This window comes from Anopheles nili, chromosome 3 (genome assembly GCF_943737925.1).
Source record: "Anopheles nili chromosome 3, idAnoNiliSN_F5_01, whole genome shotgun sequence".
Taxonomy (NCBI): Eukaryota; Metazoa; Arthropoda; class Insecta; order Diptera; family Culicidae; genus Anopheles; species Anopheles nili.
The window spans coordinates 67,483,923-67,506,705 of NC_071292.1; the positions used below are offsets into that span (position 1 = coordinate 67,483,923).

At 48.5% G+C, this 22,783-nt stretch overlaps 4 protein-coding genes across 6 annotated transcripts; 3 read left to right on the forward strand and 1 right to left on the reverse strand.

Annotated features, from left to right (window-relative positions):
* Positions 1-270: 270 nt before the first annotated feature.
* LOC128725778 (F-box/WD repeat-containing protein 7) lies at positions 271-5,756 on the forward strand. The gene is made up of 9 exons (XM_053819549.1): positions 271-589; positions 626-3,654; positions 3,727-3,840; positions 3,942-4,460; positions 4,531-4,712; positions 4,814-5,039; positions 5,111-5,321; positions 5,401-5,572; positions 5,645-5,756. Exons 1-9 carry the CDS (start codon positions 337-339, stop codon positions 5,754-5,756), a joined length of 4,818 nt encoding a protein of 1,605 aa, XP_053675524.1. The 5' UTR covers positions 271-336.
* A 2,590-nt stretch (positions 5,757-8,346) lies between these two features.
* On the forward strand, positions 8,347-9,766 carry LOC128723509 (solute carrier family 66 member 3). Of its 3 annotated transcripts, none has more exons than XM_053817261.1 (4): positions 8,347-8,544; positions 8,622-9,174; positions 9,254-9,374; positions 9,449-9,766. In XM_053817261.1, the coding sequence occupies exons 2-4, from the start codon at positions 8,785-8,787 to the stop codon at positions 9,574-9,576; spliced, it is 639 nt and encodes a 212-aa protein (XP_053673236.1). In that variant the 5' UTR covers positions 8,347-8,544; positions 8,622-8,784; the 3' UTR covers positions 9,577-9,766. The 3 variants fall into 3 exon arrangements, with proteins under 3 accessions (XP_053673236.1, XP_053673237.1, XP_053673238.1); XM_053817262.1 differs by having other exon boundaries at positions 8,347-8,523; XM_053817263.1 differs by having other exon boundaries at positions 8,347-8,519; positions 8,640-9,174.
* A 253-nt stretch (positions 9,767-10,019) lies between these two features.
* LOC128725589 (uncharacterized) lies at positions 10,020-12,029 on the forward strand. Its single transcript, XM_053819344.1, has 6 exons — positions 10,020-10,064; positions 10,139-10,427; positions 10,515-11,022; positions 11,085-11,336; positions 11,403-11,712; positions 11,817-12,029. The coding sequence occupies exons 1-5, from the start codon at positions 10,020-10,022 to the stop codon at positions 11,530-11,532; spliced, it is 1,224 nt and encodes a 407-aa protein (XP_053675319.1). The 3' UTR covers positions 11,533-11,712; positions 11,817-12,029.
* A 7,363-nt stretch (positions 12,030-19,392) lies between these two features.
* On the reverse strand, positions 19,393-22,521 carry LOC128725367 (NF-X1-type zinc finger protein NFXL1). Its single transcript, XM_053819108.1, has 5 exons — positions 22,057-22,521; positions 21,501-21,953; positions 20,755-21,413; positions 19,936-20,689; positions 19,393-19,850 (listed from the first exon to the last, which is right to left on the reverse strand). The coding sequence occupies exons 1-5, from the start codon at positions 22,519-22,521 to the stop codon at positions 19,437-19,439; spliced, it is 2,745 nt and encodes a 914-aa protein (XP_053675083.1). The 3' UTR covers positions 19,393-19,436.
* Between the last annotated feature and the right edge of the window lie 262 nt (positions 22,522-22,783).

Sequence of the window (22,783 nt, forward strand, 5' to 3'; positions counted from 1 at the left end):
AGCAGCAGAAGCAGTGGCTTATATGGCGCTTTATGGCGGACTTCTGAAGGACTATGCTGTAATGTGCATAAAACAAAGCAACAAACAACAGCATCGTGCTTAATGGGCAAACCAGAAAGACAGCAAAGAAACTGAGATTTATTTGCTCTATTCAGTAAATTGTTGTATGACATTTTTTAAACTACTTTGTATAACGTTATTGGAATGTTTTACTCGGCGTTAAAATTCTAATCATGTATGTTTGTGCTCTTTGTGTCCTTCCAGCCGATAGTACGCCAACAAACACACAGTGCATGCAACCGCGATTCGACGTCGTCTTTGTCGCCGTATCGAAGAATGGCAGAACAATGTATCGTCAGCATTGAAGACAGCAAGCAGCACCAAGCGCAGTCCGACTGCTCCCATGACCTCGACAGTCATCCTGCCAGTCCCCTAAGCCGTATCGAATCCCCCACGTGCGCCGACGCGACAGTGACCGCCACATCGAACAGCGACGACGAGGATCGGCTTTTGCTGCCTGATGCTGGTGTTGTTGGGACCAGCCCTCCAAGGACTACTTGCGATCATCATTCCACTCCAACATCCGGTGGTATTGGTGGCGGCGTTGGTGACGTCGGTGCCGGAGTAACTCCACTTTCATCCGGCTGCGATGGGAACGATGGCCCGAAGAAGCCCATCTGGTTGTTCTCCTCGGTGGAGCAAGATCGAAGGCACCTGACGCGCATGGACAGCAATGGCAGTGATGATGTCGATGGTAGTCTGCAACATGAGCGCCTTCTTCACCTGCAGCAACAGCATCAGTGTCCAATTCTCTTGGAGACTCCTACGCTAGATCGCGCGGATGACTGCGATGGAACCGCGAGGGAACGGTGCAACGATGTAAATGCTAGAAACGGTGACATGGATGTGGGGAAATGTGGAAAGCAAGTTATTATCAGCGACAAGTTGGCGTCAGCGAAACCAAAGCGCCTCAGCGATGAGTTCTTTGCGGACGACGACGATGACGATGACGATGAGGAAGAGGACGACGTGGATGAGGACGAGGATGGCAATGGTTCCACTGCGAAATCCGCTCATCGGCCGATGGCCGATCAGGACGCGCTGGTGGATAGCGAGGCACAGGCAAGCTTGAGCGAGATAAAAAATCTAAGCATCACCTGCAACGGCAAACGAAAAGGGGCCATCGAGGAGGCGGATGACGAAGAAAATGGCCAAAGTATGCTCGACCGGGAAACTGAGCAGGATGGTGAATGTCGTGATTCGTCCGGATCGAAGGATACAGCACCGTTGTCCACGTGCCGAGACGCGAGCGCAGGTTTGGCTGAACAGCTGAAGGGTGAATCCGTGCGGATGTTCGATGACGCTATCGAAGAATTCCCAGGACATCAGTACGAGCAGCACGACGATGTCGCCGACGACGAGGAGCTTCTGCTGGACGATGTGCAATCGATGGACGCGATCGAGCGGCGTGATTTCGAACAAGAGGGTGGCTTTTTGATAAGAAACAGATCACTGATATCTGGCGATAGACTGAATTTAGAATTTTTAAATACCCTTAATCGTCCATCGGCGAACGAGCGATCGCAACAGGGGCAACAAACGGTTCCGACGGAGGAAGCCCCGACGGTCCCGAAGCCCTCGGAAGCGCCAACGTCGGTGACTTCCGCCACATCCGCCGTCGAAGCTGTACCGTCTACTTCATCCTCCGTCTCTCTTTGCTCCACCGCGCCAATGGTGGCAAGCACGAGGATGGTGATTACGGAAGTACAGCATACGACGACACCGACGAGCAGTAGATATCAGTACAAGCAAGATCCTCACTATCATCCGCACCACCCTCGGGATGGTAAAGCCGGTGGAAAGGTGCCCGTCAGCAGCACTGGTAGCAATAGCTTTAGTAGTAGTTATAGTAGGGAAACCGAGAACAATAGTACAACCAAGTCCGCAGTTAATAAGCTTACGAGAAACCTCTCCGCTAGTCTAGCTAATTGCAACACGAAAAGGATCGAAGGAACCGAGGATGAAGCCACCGGCACTACGGCTGGTGGTACATCTAACACGACGACACCTTTATCAGCATCGCTTGCCTCCTCATCGTCCTCGTCCGTCTCCTCATCCTGCTCCTCCTCGAGCTACTCTCTGTACTCAGCGTCCGCGGCAGCACCGGAAGAAGAGCACGCGCTCGCGGCGGCTGATGCACCCTCGATAGAGAATTGCAAACCGGAACTTGCCGAAGCCTTTCTGAACGCGAACTCGAACGATAGTGTGTCTTCGGATAGATCACTCTTTGCTGAAGGAGCCACCGAGGAAGAAACCTCAGAACCTGCAATTGACGAGCAAACGAAGGAGGACAACACACATCACGATCCTTGCTGCTCCACATCGTCATCGGCTTCGTATTCGTCGTCATCCTCACCGTCTCCGTCACAGACTATGACGATGGCACCACAACCCAGCGAAGGAGTTTCGATGATGATTTGCTCCTCGTCTGCACTGCCTCCTACTGCGTCACATTCGGCCGCTTCGTCGATAGCGTCTTCCAGCGAGGAATCCACCACCGCGCAAGATAAACCCTTATCGTCATCGGTCTGTTCTTCAACGCCGGACGAAGATCTCCCGGTAGCGGAAGAAGATGATGACGACGAGGAGGATAGCGGTATGAAGGTGGAACCTGACGAACGTCCTTCAGCGGCGGTGCCTTCTAGCTGTGCTGGTGGCAACGGAGATGGGGCCAACGGCACGCTAACCTTCAGCTGTGCTTTCCCCAAGGAGGACGGAAAGAAAACACTGCAACCGTCAACTTCAGCCGGCGAAAGATCCCAGCAAGAGGAACCGGCTGGTGCGTCGAAAAGCCCTAGTAGCACATCGGCAGGATACCAATCTCAGCACTCCCAACATCACCATCGACGTCAGCTTCATCATCATCACCACCATCGTGCCAGTGCACCCGGCGAAGGAACGATCGGAACATCGTCTGCAGCTTCCTCATCATCCCGCGTGACGTCGGCGTCCGCTTCTGCTTCTGGTACAGCCGGGATGGCTTCAAGTCCGCCAGCAGCAGTAGCAAGAGATGTGAATCCTGCGCCAGAGGTTGTGGTAGCATCCTATCATCAGCAACGCGATGCTAGCACCAACACCTCCAACTCACCGGAATCGAGCGAACCGGAAATCGACGAAGAAGACTGGGCCGATTGCGAGGAGGGTACTGACGAAGAGGTGTGTACCTGTCGGGACTACACCGATGAGGATGGGTTCGCCAGCAGCGAGGATGAGCTGCCTTCGCGCGACGTAGATCTGTCCAGCTATACGCATCTCGATACGATATCGGATGATCTGCTACATGACGCGCAAACACCAAGGCTTCATCGGAAGCGGAAGCTGACAGAGAACCGCGCTCTCCTGTACGGTGATAGCAGTAGTCCGGCAGCCGAATCACTGAACTATAGTAGCCGGAAACGCCTAGCGCTCGAGGGAACAACCGCTGCAGGAACAATCTGCTCTACGGCCAGTTCTACTGGATCATCTGCCGCAGGACTCGTTGCGGGCACTGCTGCAGCATCCTCTGCGACTGGAATCGCGTCTTTGGTTGGTGGCGGAGTTATCGCTTCAGCGATTGGCACGACACCACGATCTTCCCTGCGAAGCCCATTGAATGTAAGTTACAACGATATTATCGATCATCGGGAGTTGATGAATAATTTTACATTTCATGCAACAACGTTTCAGATTGCAACAACACCAACTTCATCCACTTTGGGAGAGCGTAAGACACCTAGAACCATTATACCGACCAAAGATAATCCTCCTCCTGCGCTCCACGATTGGTTGCTGCAGTTCCAGGTAAGTTTAATCCAGAACCATATTTTTAAATGTACTGTAAAATATTGACGTGCAACACTAACCGTGTGATTTCTTTACCTGTCCCTCTGCACATCTCATAGCGATGGTCCAACGTTGAACGGTTGCGGGCGGTAGATCGTTTGATCGAACTCTGCGAACCGACCCAAGTGCGCCACATGATGAAGGTGATCGAACCGCAGTTCCAACGTGACTTTATCTCGCTCCTCCCGAAAGAACTGGCGCTGCTGGTTCTCTTTCACCTGGAACCGAGAGATCTACTACGGGCGGCTCAAACTTGTCGTAGCTGGCGCTTCCTGGCCGATGACAATTTGTTGTGGAAGGAAAAATGCAAGGAAGGTGGTATCGGCATCGAACCCTCAACCGATCGTCCGAAGCGTGGCCGTACCGGCAATATGCCACCGATCTCGTCACCGTGGAAGGCAGCCTACATGCGCCAGCATATTATCGAAATGAACTGGCGATCGCGACCCATCCGGACGGCGAAGGTGTTGAAGGGCCACGACGACCACGTCATCACGTGCCTTCAATTCTGCGGCAATCGCATCGTGTCCGGATCCGACGACAATACGCTCAAAGTGTGGTCCGCCATCACGGGGAAGGTAGGCGAAGAATCCGTGTTTGTGAGAAACCGAATTCCACTCACCATATAATGCTTTTACCTTTTTGTAGTGCCTTCGAACGCTAACCGGTCATACGGGTGGCGTGTGGTCATCACAAATGGCGGGCAACATCATCATCTCCGGCAGTACGGATCGAACACTGCGCGTCTGGAAAGCTGACACCGGACAGTGCATGCATATACTGCATGGTCACACCTCGACCGTACGCTGTATGCATTTGCACGGCAACAAGTGAGTGACATCATAATGCATTGCAACCATAACAGAACACACGCGCATCTAGTGCAGGAAATAATTTCAATCTAAACCGATTCCATTTCATCCTTCAACAGAGTCGTCAGTGGATCGCGTGATGCAACGTTACGCGTTTGGGATGTCAATTTGGGTACGTGTCTGCATATGTTAGTTGGACACTTGGCCGCCGTCCGGTGCGTCCAATATGATGGCAAGCTGATCGTGTCCGGTGCGTACGACTACATGGTGAAGGTATGGAACCCCGAGCGCCAAGAATGCCTGCACACTCTACAGGGACACACCAATCGCGTCTACTCTCTCCAGGTATGTTAGGCACTTTGCATTCCATTCCACTCTGGTGACTTTTACTCATCCAAATGTCCTTTCTCTTGCAGTTTGATGGCATACACGTCGTGTCGGGTTCGCTGGATACTTCGATACGCGTGTGGGATGCCGAGACGGGCTCCTGTAAACACGCACTGATGGGACACCAGAGCCTTACGTCGGGTATGGAACTGCGGCAGAACATACTCGTCTCCGGTAATGCCGATTCCACTGTGAAAGTCTGGGATATCATCACCGGGCAGTGTCTGCAGACACTCTCAGGTAAGGCGATAACTACGAAAAATGGCACATCGTTTTTAGCATCGGATAGATATAGCTAATCTCTTTGCTTTCTTCACAGGACCCAACAAGCATCAATCGGCCGTAACCTGCCTGCAGTTTAATTCCCGCTTTGTCATCACCAGCTCAGACGACGGTACGGTGAAGCTGTGGGATGTAAAAACTGGAGAGTTTATCCGCAATTTAGTGGCGCTAGAATCAGGCGGTTCCGGTGGAGTAGTCTGGCGTATACGGTAAGTCAAAAGCCCCTCATAAAAGTCACTAGAAAAGTCCTTAATATTGTGTTCCTGCTTTTTCTTTTACAGCGCCAATGATACGAAGTTGATATGTGCAGTCGGTTCACGCAATGGTACGGAGGAAACCAAACTGATGGTACTCGATTTCGACGTAGAAGGTGCCTGCTTAAAATGCTCATAATTTTTAAGATGACTCCTATTCTGCATCGCCGCCTCACAGCAGTTACTACTGCTCGTGCTGTTGCTGCTATTGCTTAGCTCGATTTGTACTCAGTTTCACTCTGTCCCTTTTCCCACGATACTATCCGATTGTATCCATACCTCTATCCCCCTCCACCCTCCAACTCGTGTCGAAGTAGCATATTTAAGAATACGAAGAAAAACATACATTCATGGAGGTGTAGCGTTCACGTCCTTACGTTCACATTCACCAATCAGCGGTGCGCAGTGTCGCAGTGAAAGCTTTCGATCTCGAGTGTGAGGTTCACCGATAGGATCAATGAATTGTTGGTGGCGGATATTATGACGTGGCGGTGATGGCTTTTGCTGGAGAAGCTTCGCAGACGATAAGAGAATATTGTGCACGTGCACTAAGCACAAAAGCATTGCAACAACAGAGAATACGGTACACTGATAACCATCGATCGTGAAAGGTTGTCAAAAAATGTATGATGGTTCGGAATGGAAATTTTATTTTAATTTCCAAAATACGAACACACTCAAGTGCTGCCATTATGGGCCGCTCGGAACACACGTTAGCATTCCGTTGCGTTTGATTGGACAAACATGTTTATTTAGCATTCGTAATATTATTCGTATTATTGTCGTTAGATTCGGCCAGTTAAAGAGAGTTAAGTAAAAAATGTCACAAAATGGCACGTTTGTTTCGTCTCTACGTGATGTATTTGTCACGCACCGGTTTCCCATATTATTGGTGCGTTGTTTCGTTCTTTTATGTATCGTTGGAATTTGTGAATCACGGTTGTTGATTTTTGTTATAGCACTTTTACGCTGAACTCCCTGTGTTCGTTTTTTTCTTTATATCCTGCGTGTTTCCTCGATGGCTAAGTTTGTTTGCCTTCAGCCGTAAATTATTTGTTCTATGTTAAACAAACGTTATACTGATATTATTGTCTTCCCCCTGTACCGTTAGTCCACGATAAACAAAATACGCTTGTTTTGGATTCTCTGCTGACAAGTGTTCATATAGTGGAGAAAATCGGCCAATGGTGCCTCCACGTTTCAGCTAGCCTCTGTTAGCTTTATGCGATATATTCTCCGGACGAATCGATCTCGAATGTTTCCTGGCAAAGCGCGCTGCTCGTATGTATTCCGTTGGAGTAGGATTATGAAGAAAAACATGCTACAAAACGTACACACCAAACAGCTATACCCATAAATGAAACGGGAGATTATTAGTAACACACAGACGATACAAAAAACGAGAAATAACACTCATGATAGCACCACACCACAATTCGCGGATAATGCTTTATTTTTACGTAACATTAGTTCGTAGTGTAGTCAACAAAACGGTGAAATCCCAATACGAAAGTGTTTGTAGAAGGCAATATTAATAGACGATTTGGGTGGAAGCAAGGTATTAGGATTGTATGCGTATAAAAACAAACACTGCTAAAACCCGTAAACAAACAATATACCACCCGCCGCCACCCCCAGGGCTTCGGATGAAACAGAAACATTAATAATACTAGCGCATAAGGGCACGTGACCCATTAGCGATATAATGTAATCTGAATGAGGACAGATAAAGAGAGAGAGAGATAGAGATAGGGAAGAGAAAAAAGCACACATACACCCCGCTACCGAATCCTCCCTAACCCCGGGGACTGCTCCGGTAGGCCAGGGAAGCCCGAAAAGGGTGGACTGAAAATGGCCATCAGAAAAGGAAACGTAAACGGTTCCAAATGTTAGGTTCTCTCCCGCCCACCACAGGACTGCCAGCAGGACGTGTGTAGACCATTTTTCCTTTGAGGTTTTTCCTGCCGTTCGGTCTTATCATTTATTTGGTTATCGGATTTCATTGTATCTTTCTTTTTCTGTCGGTTCCAGCGGTTAATGTTGCGTTAGTTTGGTGGAACGATATTATTGTACAATTTTAGTTAATGGTAAACACACTCGTACTTTCCGTTTATTACGTTTGTTTGTTCATCCGTGTCTCTTGGATGAGTGTCCTTTTTTATTATGTTTCGTTTTCTGTTCTTTTTAGACAAGGATCTATTAACTGTGTGAATGTGCTTTAGTTATTGTAGTTAAAACCCCCCCTCGGAACACGTATTCCAAGCAAACTCAGAGCAAAAGGATAAAGAAACTGAATAACACAAACAAAATTAGCGACAAATGTATATTGCTTGTAGTTGGTGTTTTTTTTGTTGTTGTTCATATCTTACTGCCATTTCTCTCTCATGATGACTTTAAATGGTTCAGTGCATCCGAATTATGCGAAAAATTAAACCGTTCTATGGAAAACCCTCCGTATTCAAACCCGTTGAGATTTGTCAAATCGTACGCGATGGTGCATTTGACGGTTACGCATGCTTGCATCGCGAATGCATACCGACAGTGCCTGCTGTCAAAGCATAACTGCATCATCCACGAATGTAAACAATTCTATGCTCACCGTGCACTGGTGTTAGTGACGACGGTACTGCGCCAAACGCGAGCGAACAGCTGGTGTTACGGGCTGGTGGTCCTTAGCGTCGCCCGTGTCTTTTTTTGTCGCTTTCTTCACGCCACCCCGGATGGCGGTGGTGCGTTGTTGTTATCGCTAAAAATGCCGAAAGGTCGATAATTACGTGAGCGAACCGTGCCTAGGTTGACAATCCGCGTAGACGGATGGGACGTGAAACTGCACACCACATCATCGTCGCTCGCGTAGGTTGTGCTGCTGCGTAGAACAACGGTGGAAAAACAAATCCAACACGTAGGTAACTTGGATCGGGCCAAAGGTAACGTAGATTGTGTTTCTCCCAGTGCATTTGAGACTCACTCCACCACCCCATTTGAATGGCTTCTCTATTTTTAGGCGGCACCTTAATAATAGCCAATTTTTCGACCTCAGGCCACTTAAGCTATTACGCCCGGTGACGCCCGTTCAGTGACGGCTGACAAAAGCTGTCCGATTGGAGGAAACCCAGCGGGCCGTTGTTGCGTGCAGATTCGTGGAATACGGTGCCCCTCATATCGAGATGGATTTCCTAGACGAGCGAGGAATCTTGTACGTGATAGCGGACCTGCTATCCATCGTCACGATTGCTTCATGTCTCGTATCGAAGGTGCCTCAGATACAAACCGTCCGGCAGCTGCACTCCGCCAAGGGGCTCAGCGTAAACGGACTTCTGATGGAACTATGTAGCTACACCGTCACGATGCTGTACAACTATACCAACGGGTACGCGTTCCTGTCGTACCTGGAGTACCCTATTCTACTGCTGCAGGAGTACGTCCTGGTATACTACGTGCTGCGGTACGAATCACTGCTCAATCAACGAGCGTACCAATTTACCGGACTCTACGTGGCGGTGTTTATTGGCTTCGCGACAGCCATTATTCCCACCTCCATCCTGATGATGCTTGTGGTAAGAACGCGCGGAACTTGCACCCCACGAACGTGTGGTTTAAAATGCTCTATGCTCTTGGGTTTTTTTTTCTCTTCAGCCATTCACCACGCCAGTCGGGGCGACAAGCAAAGTAATGCAGCTGATCGCCATTCTCCGCTCAAAGGACTCTCAATCCGTTAGCCTGATCACGTGGGGCATATCGGCGTTCACCAACTCAAGTAAGCCATTTTTATTCCACCCACGTGTTGCTGTAGCCCTTTTTCAAACATGCTCGTTTATCCGTTCTTTTTAGCGCGCATCTACACGATCATGCTGGATTCGGGCGACAAAATGTTGCTGGCCAACTTCGGTATTTCCACCCTGCTCAGTACCTTGGTGTTGCTGGCCGCGTGGTACTATAAAAAACCAAAGAAAGATTAAGCTGTCTACTGATGGGATTTTGAGACCGCTTTTGGAACGTATTTTTATCTCAACAAACCTTACTTCTGCGCGAAAACTAATAACGAGTGAGACAAGCATCACGCAAAGGCACAAAGAGGCATTTCTGCACATTTGCTGCTTTCCAGCTTTAACCCATAGCTAACGAACAATTTTACGATCTGACTTATCACATACGAAAACTAATAAATTGATACGAAATGTGGATTTGAAGAGTGCATCCCTTCGTGCGAAAACACTGCATTGTCATCGGTAGAGACCGGCTAACGACAGCTGAGCCATGCTCGGTGCATAATCGAGTCTAATCGCAGTCGGTTTCATTGATAAACCCACGCTATCAGCGCTAAATTGGAAAAGCGAGCATGCGAGATGATAGCCTCTTGGTGCCGCGTGGCCAGTTCATTCAGTAGACGGTTGGCATTAAAATGGACGACTTCTTTACGGTGCGTACGTACGAGCAGTTTAAGCAGGTGATGATAGCTAACAGCCCGTCGCAGTTCCGTCCGTGACAGCATAATGCAAATTCTTCTGCGTTTCGAACTAGGACTTTCCGGAATGGTTGATCAAAGTACGCAGCAACCCGTGGGAGTTGTTTTCCCGGCAACCGGGTTACATCGCTAGCCAGGCATATTGCGTTGTCGGTACCGTGTTGTGTCTCGTACACGCCCTAAATCGTGGTGGTCGATGGCCTTACCTGTGGTTCGCGAGTGTCCTTAGCGGAATGTTGATTGAGACGTGCTTCTACCTATCGCCGTTCGGAGAAGTGGTCTGGCTTAGCCCAACCGTCATCGATCTGTTCGGCCAGCGATTGCCGGTGTTTATTTTCTTCATGTGTAAGACCTTCCAACGTTCACCTATAATAGTTAACTCCCCAAAAAAAACACCAATGCACCATTTTCGTCTTTGCTCCCGCCATCCAGATCCATTCTTCTATTATCAGGCGTTTTGGGCGGTTTCCAAGCTGCAGCTTAAGTGCCGTTGGTCCGAACATATCGCAGTCGGGTTGCTGGTAGCGTTGTTCGATTTCCCCTTCGAAATGGTCAACATCAATCTGCTCCACTGGACGCTGCACGAAACCGACCAGATGCTGGCTGAGCGGCTCTACTCGGTACCGTGGACTGTTTTGCCGTTTCTCGCCGGGACCACGTTTGCCTTTTCCTGGCTGTTCCATCAGCTGCGCAAATGGTTTGCACGGTCTTCATCGAACCGATGGGACGCAGGATCACCGCACGTGGAACTCCTGGTGGCCATCGGAAGCGCTGGTTTATCGGTGCCGATCGGGTCGACGTTATTTCTTCTTCTAAATTACCCCCTGCATACCGTGCTCGGCATTCCAAACCGGGTCGTTATCGTTGGGGTGTTTCTGTGTTTGATTGCTGTGGTCTGGAAGTTTGATCGGAAAAGTAACCGAAGTATGCCTGCGAAGAAGTAAGTGACGGGAGAATATCACATAAAAGAATTAACTAACATCTCATTGCGCTTCCCGACAGACAATCGGTGCTAGATCACGTGTTGAATGGGTTTATTATAGGCCACTTTTTCCTCTATCTGACGATGGGCGTTTTGCTTGATCCTGAAAATGCCGTTTCGACTGGCAGACATCAGCCGATCGGCAGCTGCCAGGATGAGGACACACGGCTCTGCATCGATACCGTTAGTAAGGCCAAATATGATTTCCACTGCACCGAAAAAAGACCCTTCGAAGGCGCCTATTGGTACACGATCTGTGGCACGCCGTTTGAGTGAGTTTTGGCCATTGTATCCGCTAACCTCGTGTAACATTTGCTTCGATTTATTTTCTTTACCAGAAATCGAACCGAAGTTCTATTCGTCCTGGCAGTGATCTCATTCATCGCAGCGCTCATTCATTGGACGGTACACTACGATTTCATCAAAAAGATCGCACCCACGGAAGGAACCAAGAAAAAGGGACAATAAAACAGTTGGTTATGTTTTTGTTTTTAATTATACAACTTTATTGTAGTCCTTAAAACTTAGCTTTGGATTTCTACACGATATGTTCTTAAGCGAGCTAAACTTTATGCTGAATGTGGGAAATAGACGCCGAAACGAGACAGAACGATAGCAAAACGAATATGCGAGTGAATGAGAAAGATAGTGAGTTGAAAAGTGGTTGGATTGGTCGGAAGAATGCAATATTTTAAAAATTTATCAATGTCAAACTGTAGAACCGAATAAATGTAATTTTCCACCCATTTCAGGAAGCAATGGACAATTATGTTGCAACGATATTTCAACCAACAAAAGCGGGCCATTTTGATGTTATTCGTTTCTCAAATAATAAAACATTCGCTCAAGAATGGGTACAAAGTGCAATAGTGAAAAGAGAGACATTTTCCATTGGGAAAATGAAATTAAATGAGAAACATTTTCCATTGGAAAAAATAATAGCAATTGTGTTGTGCAGCCCTGTAACCGGGTAGAGAGAAAAATACAAGGAAAACAGGAAAAATAGCTGATTGCATTCGAGTTTTGATTTGAATTTATGTTTAAGATTGATTTAACAGCAGCTGTTTATCGTTTATCAATTCTAAGTCTGCACTATCTCTTTACCATTTCCAAAACATTGGAGAGATGCTTTGTTGCATAACATTTACGTCAATCCATTTACTGCAATTAAATGGAATACGTGTAGAATTTAATTTTGAATTAGCTTGAATTTATTCTCCACGAAAGAAACATTTGGGCAAAAGCGCTAATTATAAGCAGACTTAAGAAATAAAATGATCCTCGGTGAGAGCTTCAAATCAAGCAAAAGATTCTATGCGATGTAGCGTGCAAGCGGTTGCATGCAATAAATTTATTCGGTCGAAATTTGTCGCATCTTGCCATGAAAATTTAACTTTTGGTACCAGGAGAGCATGAGTTTCGAAGGTAACAGCAAAAATAATATTGTACTAAGTAAATTCCTAAAGCTCGGAATGAATGAAATTTGCAGCTCCTAAGTAAACTTCTGAAGCTCGGAGCGAAAAATAGTGTCCCCTTCACTACTACCCTCGCTACTAAAAATATTGATTTTACCTCCGAAGTAAACTTCTGAAGCTCGGAGCGAAAAATAGTGTCCCTCTCACTCCTACCCACGCTACTAAAAATATTGATTTTACCTACGAAGTAAACTTCTGAAGCTCGGAGCGAAAAATAGTGTCCCTCCCTGGTATTAGTAGGACTATTTTTCGCTCCGAGCTTCAGAAGTTTACTTCGGAGGTAAAATCAATATTTTTAGTAGCGAGGGTAGTAGTGAAGGGGACACTATTTTTCGCTCCGAGCTTCAGAAGTTTACTTCGGAGGTAAAATCAATATTTTTAGTAGCGAGGGTAGGAGTGAGAGGGACACTATTTTTCGCTCCGAGCTTCAGAAGTTTACTTCGGAGGTAAAATCAATATTTTTAGTAGCGTGGGTAGGAGTGAGAGGGAGACTATTTTTCGCTCCGAGCTTCAGAAGTTTACTTGGGAGGTAAAATCAATATTTTTAGTAGCGAGGGTAGTAGTGAAGGGGACACTATTTTTCGCTCCGAGCTTCAGAAGTATACTTCGGAGGTAAAATCAATATTTTTAGTAGCGAGGGTAGTAGTGAAGGGGACACTATTTTTCGCTCCGAGCTTCAGAAGTTTACTTCGGAGGTAAAATCAATATTTTTAGTAGCGAGGGTAGGAGTGAGAGGGACACTATTTTTCGCTCCGAGCTTCAGAAGTTTACTTCGGAGGTAAAATCAATATTTTTAGTAGCGTGGGTAGGAGTGAGAGGGAGACTATTTTTCGCTCCGAGCTTCAGAAGTTTACTTCGGAGGTAAAATCAATATTTTTAGTAGCGAGGGTAGTAGTGAAGGGGACACTATTTTTCGCTCCGAGCTTCAGAAGTTTACTTCGGAGGTAAAATCAATATTTTTAGTAGCGAGGGTAGGAGTGAGAGGGACACTATTTTTCGCTCCGAGCTTCAGAAGTTTACTTCGGAGGTAAAATCAATATTTTTAGTAGCGTGGGTAGGAGTGAGAGGGAGACTATTTTTCGCTCCGAGCTTCAGAAGTTTACTTGGGAGGTAAAATCAATATTTTTAGTAGCGAGGGTAGTAGTGAAGGGGACACTATTTTTCGCTCCGAGCTTCAGAAGTTTACTTAGGAGCTGCAAATTTTGTTCATTCCGAGCTTTAGGAATTTACTTAGTACAATATTATTTTTGCTGTTACCTTCGAAACTCATGCTCTCCTGGTACCAAAAGTTGACGACCGGAAAGGTCGTAAAAGAGTGTGCGAGAAGGCACGCTCTAGTGTCGCCCCCTCGGTGGCGAAACCTGTGCTGCAGGTTACTGCAGCAACAGCAACAACGCAGGAGGTCCCGATGGACCTTCCTGTGAATGAGGCTTCGGCCTCGAATGTGGCGGGAAACGTGGAATCCCGCCGTGAAAAGATCCCGCCCTTCGTGGTGTGGGATCTGACGGAGCAGCACCACAGTTCGCTGTGTGCTGACATGAAGAAGGAGCAGCTTTCTGCTACCTTTACGTTCCTTCCGCGGAACTTCTGCAGGGTATCCTGCAGAACCCGGAAGGACCATGAGGCGGTCAAGGGACTCTTGATCGCCTTGAAGCGTGAGTTTTTCACGCATGATTTTCAGGGGGACAAGCCCTACCAGCTTGTCCTCAAAGGGCTACGATATGGTTCCTCGGACCATGTCTTGGCCTTCCTGCAGGAGCAGGGTCTCACACCCACTGCGGTCCGTGAGATGAATGTAGGAGCCCTCGAGAAGGTCTCCTGCAAAGCGTTTGTGATCTCCTTCTCGAAGGGGACCACGACGCTTGAGCAGGTGCGTGGGATCACGCACCTGAATTACACGCGCGTTTGGTGGGAGAAATTCTCCCCCAAACGCTCGGAGTGCACGCAGTGCAGCAACTGCCTGCATTTCGGCCATTCGGCAAAAATGTGCCACATGGCCGCCCGCTGCATCAAGTGCGGCGGGAAACATCTGGCTCGACAGTGCGCTGTCGAGCTCGATAATAAGCGCAGGTGCGCGAATTGTATGGGCAATCATAGCCCATACAACCCGCACTGCTCTGCGCGACTTGCCTTTCTGCGAAAGCAGAAAGGCAATGTGGAGCCCATGAAGCCGTTGCGTACGGTCGAAGTGGGCCCCCACGTAAGGTACGTGCCGGCCCCGTCGCCGGATAACCCTGCGTGGGATAAGGCACTTCCGTGGGTGCAGGAGCACCCCAAGAACACCCCCGCCCCCGTAAACGCTCCCGTTTGCGCGTGTGAGGGATGTCCATCGCGGAAGCCAGCCCCGAAGGCACCGACGCCAGGTGCCTCCCTGCCGACACCAGCCCTGCAGCAGCCAACGCCGCAGGACCAGCCGGCCAAGCGCAAGAAGAAGCGCGGAGGCAAAAAGAAGAAGGCCTCCAACAAACAGCTACAGCAGCAGCAACCGCAGCAGCTGGAAAGCACTACCGCACCGACGGCTCCCCAAGGGGCTCCGAAGGCTGCGAAGAAAGCCAGCCGCCAGCCTGCCCAGGATAAGCTGGATAAACTGCGGGAGACGCTGTCTCAACAGCAGCAGCAGCAATCCCAGGCAGAGGACGAGATGGAGAGCCAGTTCGGCGCCATCGTCCGCCTCTGGCTTGAGTTCAAAAGGGTGGCTAAGGTCCTCCCTAGGGATCAAATGTTAACTCATATGATCTCCTTTATCATTCGCAGTGACCCTTAGATGTGCCACCTGGAATGCCCGCTCCATCGCCCAGAAGAAGATGGAGCTTATAGATTTCCTGAAGACCAAGGAAATCGACCTGATGGCCCTGACGGAAACCCACCTCCAACCGGATCGGGCCTTCAACCTACCAGACCACGCCGTGGTCCGCCTCGATAGACAGGGAAGTACATATGGTGGCATTGCCATCCTTGTCCGTCGTAGCATTAAATTCCGCACCCTTTCTCTTCCAGGGACGGAGCTGGTGGAAGCAGCTGGAGTCGAGTTAACCTCCTCCCAGGGCAGCTTCCGCTTCTACGCAGCCTATTGCCCCCGGCAAGCCCGCGAGGTGGACAGATCCGTGGAGACGCTGAAAGCAGACCTCCGGAAGCTCACAAGAGCCCCTGGCCGATACATCATCGCTGGGGATCTGAACGCGAGGCACCATGCCTGGGGAAATGCGGCTGTGAACAAGAACGGGAAAGTGCTGTATGAAGATGCGCAAGCAGGCTTCTATTCGGTGCTGTTCCCGTTCCAACCCACTTTTAACAATGGAAGGAGCTACTCGACGTTGGACATATTCCTGTCAAATATGGACAACGTGGATACTCCAACAACGCAGACGGCGTTATCATCGGACCACCTGCCAGTGGTGCTGGACATTGCGGCGGACACTGTGACGCAAGCCAGGAGGCAGCGGCGGGACTATAGGGCGGCGAACTGGACGAAGTTCGAACGGGCCGTCGATAGATCCCTGGATACGCGTGTGCCCCTATGCTCGATAGACGATATCGATGCAGCCGTGACTAGCTTTATAAGTAGTGTTAGGGAAGCGGAAGATAGGGCCGTTCCCCTGGTGGCTACTAAAGCCAAGCTAGTCGAGATAGATCTGGAAACGCTACGCCTCATAAAGTTACGCAACTCTATGAGGCGTCGTTTCCAGCGTACCACAGATAGGGCTTACTACCTAGCATATAGGAAACTTAGTAAGGTAGTAAGGAACCGTCTGGGGCAAGCTAGGAACGAGCATTTCTCGAAGGAGATGCGCTCGATGCCCAAAAACTCTCGTCCTTTTTGGAGGGTTACGAAAGTTTTAAAGAATAGACCTAGGCCTATTCCGCCCCTGGGTGAAGCTCCTAATCGGAGTTTCACGCCAGAAGAAAAAGTTCAGCTCTTGGCTGAACATTTTGCTCACTCACATCGAGTGAGCGACACGATGCCTAGTCCGCACGATGCTGTTGTTAGCAACAGCATCCGCGGACTAGCATCGGCTCAATGTTCGCTTCCTGACACTGACCGGGCAACCTTGGAAGAGGTCCGGACACTTATAAAGTACAGTGTCGGGTTCAAAGCTCCGGGACCTGACAACATCTTTAACGTGATGTTAAAGCATGTTGGTCTCAGAGCTACGAGCTTCTTAACCAGCATCTTTAACAGATGTCTGGAATTGGGGTATTTCCCGACGATATGGAAACTTGCAAAAGTCGTTCCAATCCGGAAAGTGGGGAAGGATCCTTCCCTAGTTTCGAGCTACCGTCCGATCTCCCTCTTGCCTGCTGTAAGCAAGGTTTTTGAGAGGGTGATACATACGCGGATGGAGGCCCACTGCTCTGACAACAATGTGTTAACAGATGTTCAGTTTGGATTCCGAAGAGGACACTCTACAGCTCACCAGCTGCAGCGTGTCCTGAATGTCATCAATGACGGAAAGCGTTGTGGAAAGTCCACTGCGATGGCCTTATTGGACATCGAAAAGGCTTTCGACAACGTTTGGCACGACGGCCTATTGCATAAGCTTCGTGCCCAAGGATTTCCGACGTACTTAGTGAGAACCATTCAGTCCTATCTGAGTTCTCGTACGTCGGTTGTTCATTTAGGGGGGACAATGTCCGCCCCCTATGCCAACTGTGCAGGCGTTCCACAGGGGAGTGTCCTAGGACCACTCCTGTACAACTGTTTTACGTCGGATGTTCCCGACATGGACAAACACACGCAGCTGTCGTTATATGCAGACGACACTGCGATTTTGTACTCCTCTCGTAATCTGGAGTGTCTTCAAGGAGGACTTCAGAGAGGTTTGGATAAATATATCCAATACCTCAACGAGTGGAGGATAAGGGTAAATTATGAAAAGACCCAGGTGATGGTGATCCCTTACAAGCGACAGATGCTTATGGCTTCTGTCGTGCGCAAGGTGAAACCCATCACAATGCATAGCAAGGAAATCCCCTGGTCCACAGATGTGCGCTACCTCGGGGTTACCTATGATCGAAAGCTGTCGTTCCGACAGCATGTAGATCATCTTGCTTCCAAGACGTTTGGTCTCCTAAGGAGTTTGTATCCGCTCATCGCGCGACGCTCGGGACTGTCGAGAGATAATAAACTTATTATCTATCGACAAGTCATCCTGCCAGTGCTGATGTACGGATCAAATGTCTGGAGCAATTGCTCAAAAGCGGATATCCTAGTGGTGCAGAGAATCCAGAACAAGTTTCTGAAGATGATTCTCAATCTGCCCACTAGGTATCCCACTAGGGACCTGCATATAGATGCAGGGATCCCATTGGTAAGCGAGCGCATTGAGACTAGTCTCATGCGACTCCAACTCACCTCCCGGAACTCAGCACATGCTCTGATCCGGGACCTTTTTAGGTGAATTTTTTAAGTAGTGTGTAGTTAGGTGTAGGTTGGTTATTTAGTTTTAAGGTAGTTAGATTTAATTTTAAGGAAAAATGGGGTCCGTCCCCGATAGATGGCCTTGCGTGCCATCAACTTCCAGCCATGCGTGCTGAGAATTATCTAGCCAGGTAGGGAAAGTTTTAGGCAGAACAGCTTAGGGCCGGTACCAATGACTAGACAGGATTGAAAAATTATAAGGCTCAGTAGCCACACCTAGCGTAGATACTCAGGAATCAGAGTAGGAACCTAGATCAGAGGATGTCATCACGTTTTAGGGGTGTCATCACAAAAGTTGTAGAAAAACATTAGTGTATAAATAAAATTATATGCCATTTATTGGTCCTACCGGTACCAAAAGTTAAATTTTCATGGCAAGATGCGACAAATTTCGACCGAATAAATTTATTGCATGCAATTGCTTGCACGCTACATCGCATAGAATCTTTTGCTTGATTTGAAGCTCTTACCGAGGATCATTTTATTTCTTAATCCTGGTTATAATTAGCGCTTGTGCCCACATGTTTCTTTCGTGGAGAAAAAATTTAAAATTTAATCCTGCACGTGTTTTATGTTTAGGCTATGTATTAGCACATCACATAAAAGCGAAATGAAATATGGTTTTGTTTTGTAAAATTTTCGCTGTTGAATTGTTCAAAAATGTATTTGTTCTTTCATATTTTAAATCGTTCGCTTTGCACGCTGTTATGTACTGTTCCTAATATATTGTGCACATTTCTTGTTCGAATGATTAGTAATTATTTTGTATAACGCTCATTTTTATTTCCTCAAAAGACAGGCTTGAATTTCCTGTCTTAATACTTGTAATTATAAATGAAAAAAACCATATGAAATGATATTTTGTATGTACAATTTATTTGTTCGAATTAACCACATGTCCGAATGAATGGTCCGGGTGGATTTGTATTGCGCTGCCTGGAACGAAGGCCATCGTTAAACGACACGAACGGAATCGGATCGAAGAAACTGTCGCTCATTGGAAATGTGGCAAAGTTTCTGTCTCTATTCGCCCTGGTGGAGCGGATACCGATCAATCAGCACGAGCTGGGTCGGTTGTACGCGTACATCGAGAAGGACATGAGGAAAACGGTCAACGAGTTGCAGTTCTTTGTCCAGAGCGGCGGGGACATTGTACGCATTCAATCGTCCAACGGATTGGATCGCTCTCGGTTGGAGTTTGATTAGGAACTTAACAAGGCGCTGAATGAAACGAGGGAAGAAGACAGCGAACAGGCGGCCGGTTGGATGCCCGCCGGCGGCAAAAGCTTCGAAAGGCCGGAGGAAACGCGCGAAGAATAGCCAGGATGCGCAGTCGCTCAAATTCTACCTCAATGGATCAAACTTGATAGTTGGGGAAATATAAAAAAAATTTAACACAAATCCAAAGAAACAATTTTGGAAGCATAACTCTCACAAAACAAATCACAACAAGGAACGAAACCTCAAACTCAAACAATTTATTTCATAAAGAGAAGGTATAGCACTACTGCTAGCAACACAGCCACAATTGGCAGAGCATATACTGCCCAGTGCCGTCCCGTCTCTTCCTGCTGCACGTGCTGGCGTTTACGCTCACGATGTTTTCGCCGATTAAACTTACGCTCGTACTCTTCAAGCTCCCGTTGGTTTTCAAGTTCCTGCTGGGCGCGAACTTCCTGCTCCTTGCGATCCTGTTCCTCTTGCTTCTGGACTTTTGTGGCCTCACACTGCTGGTCACACTCGAGAGAAGAATTGTTTCGCGCTGTTTTGCAACTGACTTCCGCCTTCCGGTTGCCGCATTTACAAACAATCTTCACCTTCTTTGAGCAAAGCTCTGGATTAGGACAGTTTCCAGGGTGACAAATAGCAGTGCACCGATGACCGCAAGGAAACTACGTAAAAGAGAAACCAAACGAAATCAAAGCGTATTGCACAAATACATATTTTACAGCATTTGGGTCTACAAACGGGACTCACGTTTTTGATGCACTTCTGGCCACAACTAAGAAAGGACGTACGACGACGCTCGAGTTCCTCCATTGCATCCTTGTCCTCCTCATTCAGCTCAGCTGGATAGAACTCGTGACATTTGTAAAACACCTGCGTCAGTCCACAATAGCAGCTTGACTTGATCGACACCAGACACAGACTACATGGAGGTTCGTGGCAACGCCGAGCACAAGAATGAGTGCATCCTGCCGGACGGGGTATCTCGCAACCGGCCGAACAGGGCTCGCACCGAGAATCCTGTGTCGTGCTGGCCCGATGCGTCACCTTGTGGCAAAGCAACGGACAGCGATGCATGCCGCACTTCAGCAACCGACCGCATGGTCTACCACACGACGAGGGTTTGGAGTTAGAACAGGGGAAATCCGCCGTTTCGTGCCCACCCAGGCACATCACCGGAACCTTCACGGAGCAGGGCGGATGTGGCAGTGCTTTCACCTCGACGATCTCCTTCGGCACGTCCCAAGGACCAACGGGTTTAAAGTTTTTCTCTCGCGTCACAACTCGCATGGCAGCGTGGCACTTGGCCCGACACTCATGCTCACAGTTGGTCGTGTCGTTCGGTTGCCCGCACGGTTGCGTACACGGAGGACAATCGCCAGCATGGCAGGTGTGCGAATTCTGATGATGACATTTGGAAGCCACGCGGCATGGAAGGTTACATTTTGGAGTGGTTATTTTCCGCTCACGTCCGCAGGCTACTTCCACTACTGTGCCACCGCACCTGAAAATGAAACGAGTTTCCCCGTTACAGTAACTAACTCTCACAACATGTTGGCATCAACTTACCGGCACTTGATGGTTGATTTTTGGTTACACGGATAGCACCGCCCCTGGTGGCACAACGAGCTGCATTTGTGCTTCCCGCAGGACAGTGTCTTTCCGCAGATCCGATCACATGGTTGGCATTGTCCATTGCAGCACTTGCGATTACACGGGTGCTTTCCGCAGGTGCGCATTCGCTTGCATTTGCTTTCGCAGATCGCCTCTCGGTGACAGACGACTTCCTTCTTCGTCGAGCCGCACCGGCACACCTTCGGTACGAGTTCCAGGCAATTACCGCACGGGCCCTGGTGACACCTCTCGGGACATTTGTGTTGGTTGCAGGCGAGGAGCTTCTCGCACGTGTCACCGCACGTTCCGATCCGCTCCTTGCAAGATGCGATGCGGGCTTCCGTTTTCCCGCACGGACACGATCGGGGCAGTCCGAGCGGACAATCTCCACATGGTCCAGTATGGCAGACGCGTTCGCAACTATGCAAACCACACGGGAACGATTTACCGCACACTGTATCGCATTGCCAGCGTGATTCGTGGCAGTCCACTTCCTTGCACTGCGCTCCGCAAAGGCACGACTGCTTGCTGCGGCTCGTACAAGGTGGACACTGACCGACATCGTGGCATTGTTTACCACAGTCGTGTATACCACAGCTCAGCTTACGGGTACACTAATTAAGAATAGAAAAGAAAATCATTAGAATGGTTTAAATTAAGTTGTCTTTAAAACCTTAAAACACATTTACTTTTAGACTCACCTTTTTGGCGCAATTCCAAGATTTCAGTGAACAGCGGATCATTTTCACCGGTGAACTGCCGCAGCGACACGAAATGCTTATCATTTGTGGGCATGGAGGACAGGGCCCTGGATGGCACAACAACCGACAAGTGTGACCACATTGGGGGATTAGTCCTTTTAAACACTGATCACCACACGAATGTGGGATCAGCCAAGGATGCGCTTCCGGTTCTCGCACTTTCTCGCAGAAACACTCGTAATGGCGTGGAATTTCCTCCGGCTGGTACTCCCGTCGGCACTTCGGGCAATCCCAAACCACAGAAAGGGCCGGCTTTGGGATGTATTCACCGCGGTTGTTGTAGTAGCCCTCCTGCTGTTCATGGTTCATGCGCTTCATGGACATGCTATCATTAGCCCAGCGCTGAATGCACATGAGATGGAAGAACGTGTAGCAGGAATTGCAAGACCAAATCTGAAAATAGAACTCGCACAAAACGCATGCTGGAGTGATTACGAACGCACCGGCATGCAACACGCGGGCAATCTGGGCGATTCCGATACCCCCAACAACGAACCTTGTCCACTCGTTTCACCGTATCGATGCAAATGAGGCATACGGCGTTTCTCGATTCAAGCAGGTTCTGCAGATACTCCTGCGTTTTGCCCAGATCTGTCGATACTCCGTGGTAATTTTTTAGTACGTTACCCAAAATCTCACCAACGTGTTCTTGCTCCTCCTCTTCGTCGCTCGAAACGTATTCGCTAACGTACATCCATGCCGTTTCGGCGTGCTTTCGCTGCACATGGTTGAACTTTTCCTGTGACTTCTTTAGCATGCTGGACGATACAGTAGTAGGCAGTGGAATCTTGGAACCAGCCACATTGTGATCTGGTGTAATGGCTTTTGATCCGTTTTGTGTGGCATTTTTGGAGGGTTTCGGCTTTCCAGCACCGGTCGTGGATTCTGGCATCGGTTGTACAGGCACATTCCACGCGTTCTGCTGTTTCGGAACTACCTTGCTTCGGTTGCGATAAGCCATGATTGCGTTCGTCACAGGAGCAGTACAGATGCCCGAATAGATTTTTCGTAGATTTACCTTGGCTAAGCAACGATATGTGAAACTGTTACTGGCCTACTCGATGTGTTTTTACGTGGAAACGCGTTAGGACTGACGTGCATCTAACGCCCTAGTGAAAAGAGTACGGCAATTGCAAACATTAAATTAGAATTTATCCAATCAAAAAGTCAGTTTATTATCAAAATCTTCTATAAAATAGAGATAATTTATATTACGCATACAA

Coding starts and splice junctions, on each gene's coding strand:
- LOC128723509 (XM_053817261.1), top strand. CDS start 8,785: ATGGATTTCCTAGACGAGCGAGGAATCTTGTACGTGATAGCGGACCTG. Junction 9,175..9,253: donor CCATCCTGATGATGCTTGTG/GTAAGAACGCGC, acceptor TTTTCTCTTCAG/CCATTCACCACGCCAGTCGG. Junction 9,375..9,448: donor ATCGGCGTTCACCAACTCAA/GTAAGCCATTTT, acceptor CGTTCTTTTTAG/CGCGCATCTACACGATCATG.
- LOC128725778 (XM_053819549.1), top strand. CDS start 337: ATGGCAGAACAATGTATCGTCAGCATTGAAGACAGCAAGCAGCACCAA. Junction 3,655..3,726: donor CCCTGCGAAGCCCATTGAAT/GTAAGTTACAAC, acceptor ACAACGTTTCAG/ATTGCAACAACACCAACTTC. Junction 4,713..4,813: donor ATGCATTTGCACGGCAACAA/GTGAGTGACATC, acceptor ATCCTTCAACAG/AGTCGTCAGTGGATCGCGTG.
- LOC128725589 (XM_053819344.1), top strand. CDS start 10,020: ATGGACGACTTCTTTACGGTGCGTACGTACGAGCAGTTTAAGCAG. Junction 10,065..10,138: donor CGTACGAGCAGTTTAAGCAG/GTGATGATAGCT, acceptor GTTTCGAACTAG/GACTTTCCGGAATGGTTGAT. Junction 11,337..11,402: donor ATCTGTGGCACGCCGTTTGA/GTGAGTTTTGGC, acceptor TTTCTTTACCAG/AAATCGAACCGAAGTTCTAT.
- LOC128725367 (XM_053819108.1), bottom strand. CDS start 22,521: ATGGCTTATCGCAACCGAAGCAAGGTAGTTCCGAAACAGCAGAACGCG. Junction 21,414..21,500: donor CTTGGAATTGCGCCAAAAAG/GTGAGTCTAAAA, acceptor ATTCTTAATTAG/TGTACCCGTAAGCTGAGCTG. Junction 19,851..19,935: donor GCCAGAAGTGCATCAAAAAC/GTGAGTCCCGTT, acceptor TCTTTTACGTAG/TTTCCTTGCGGTCATCGGTG.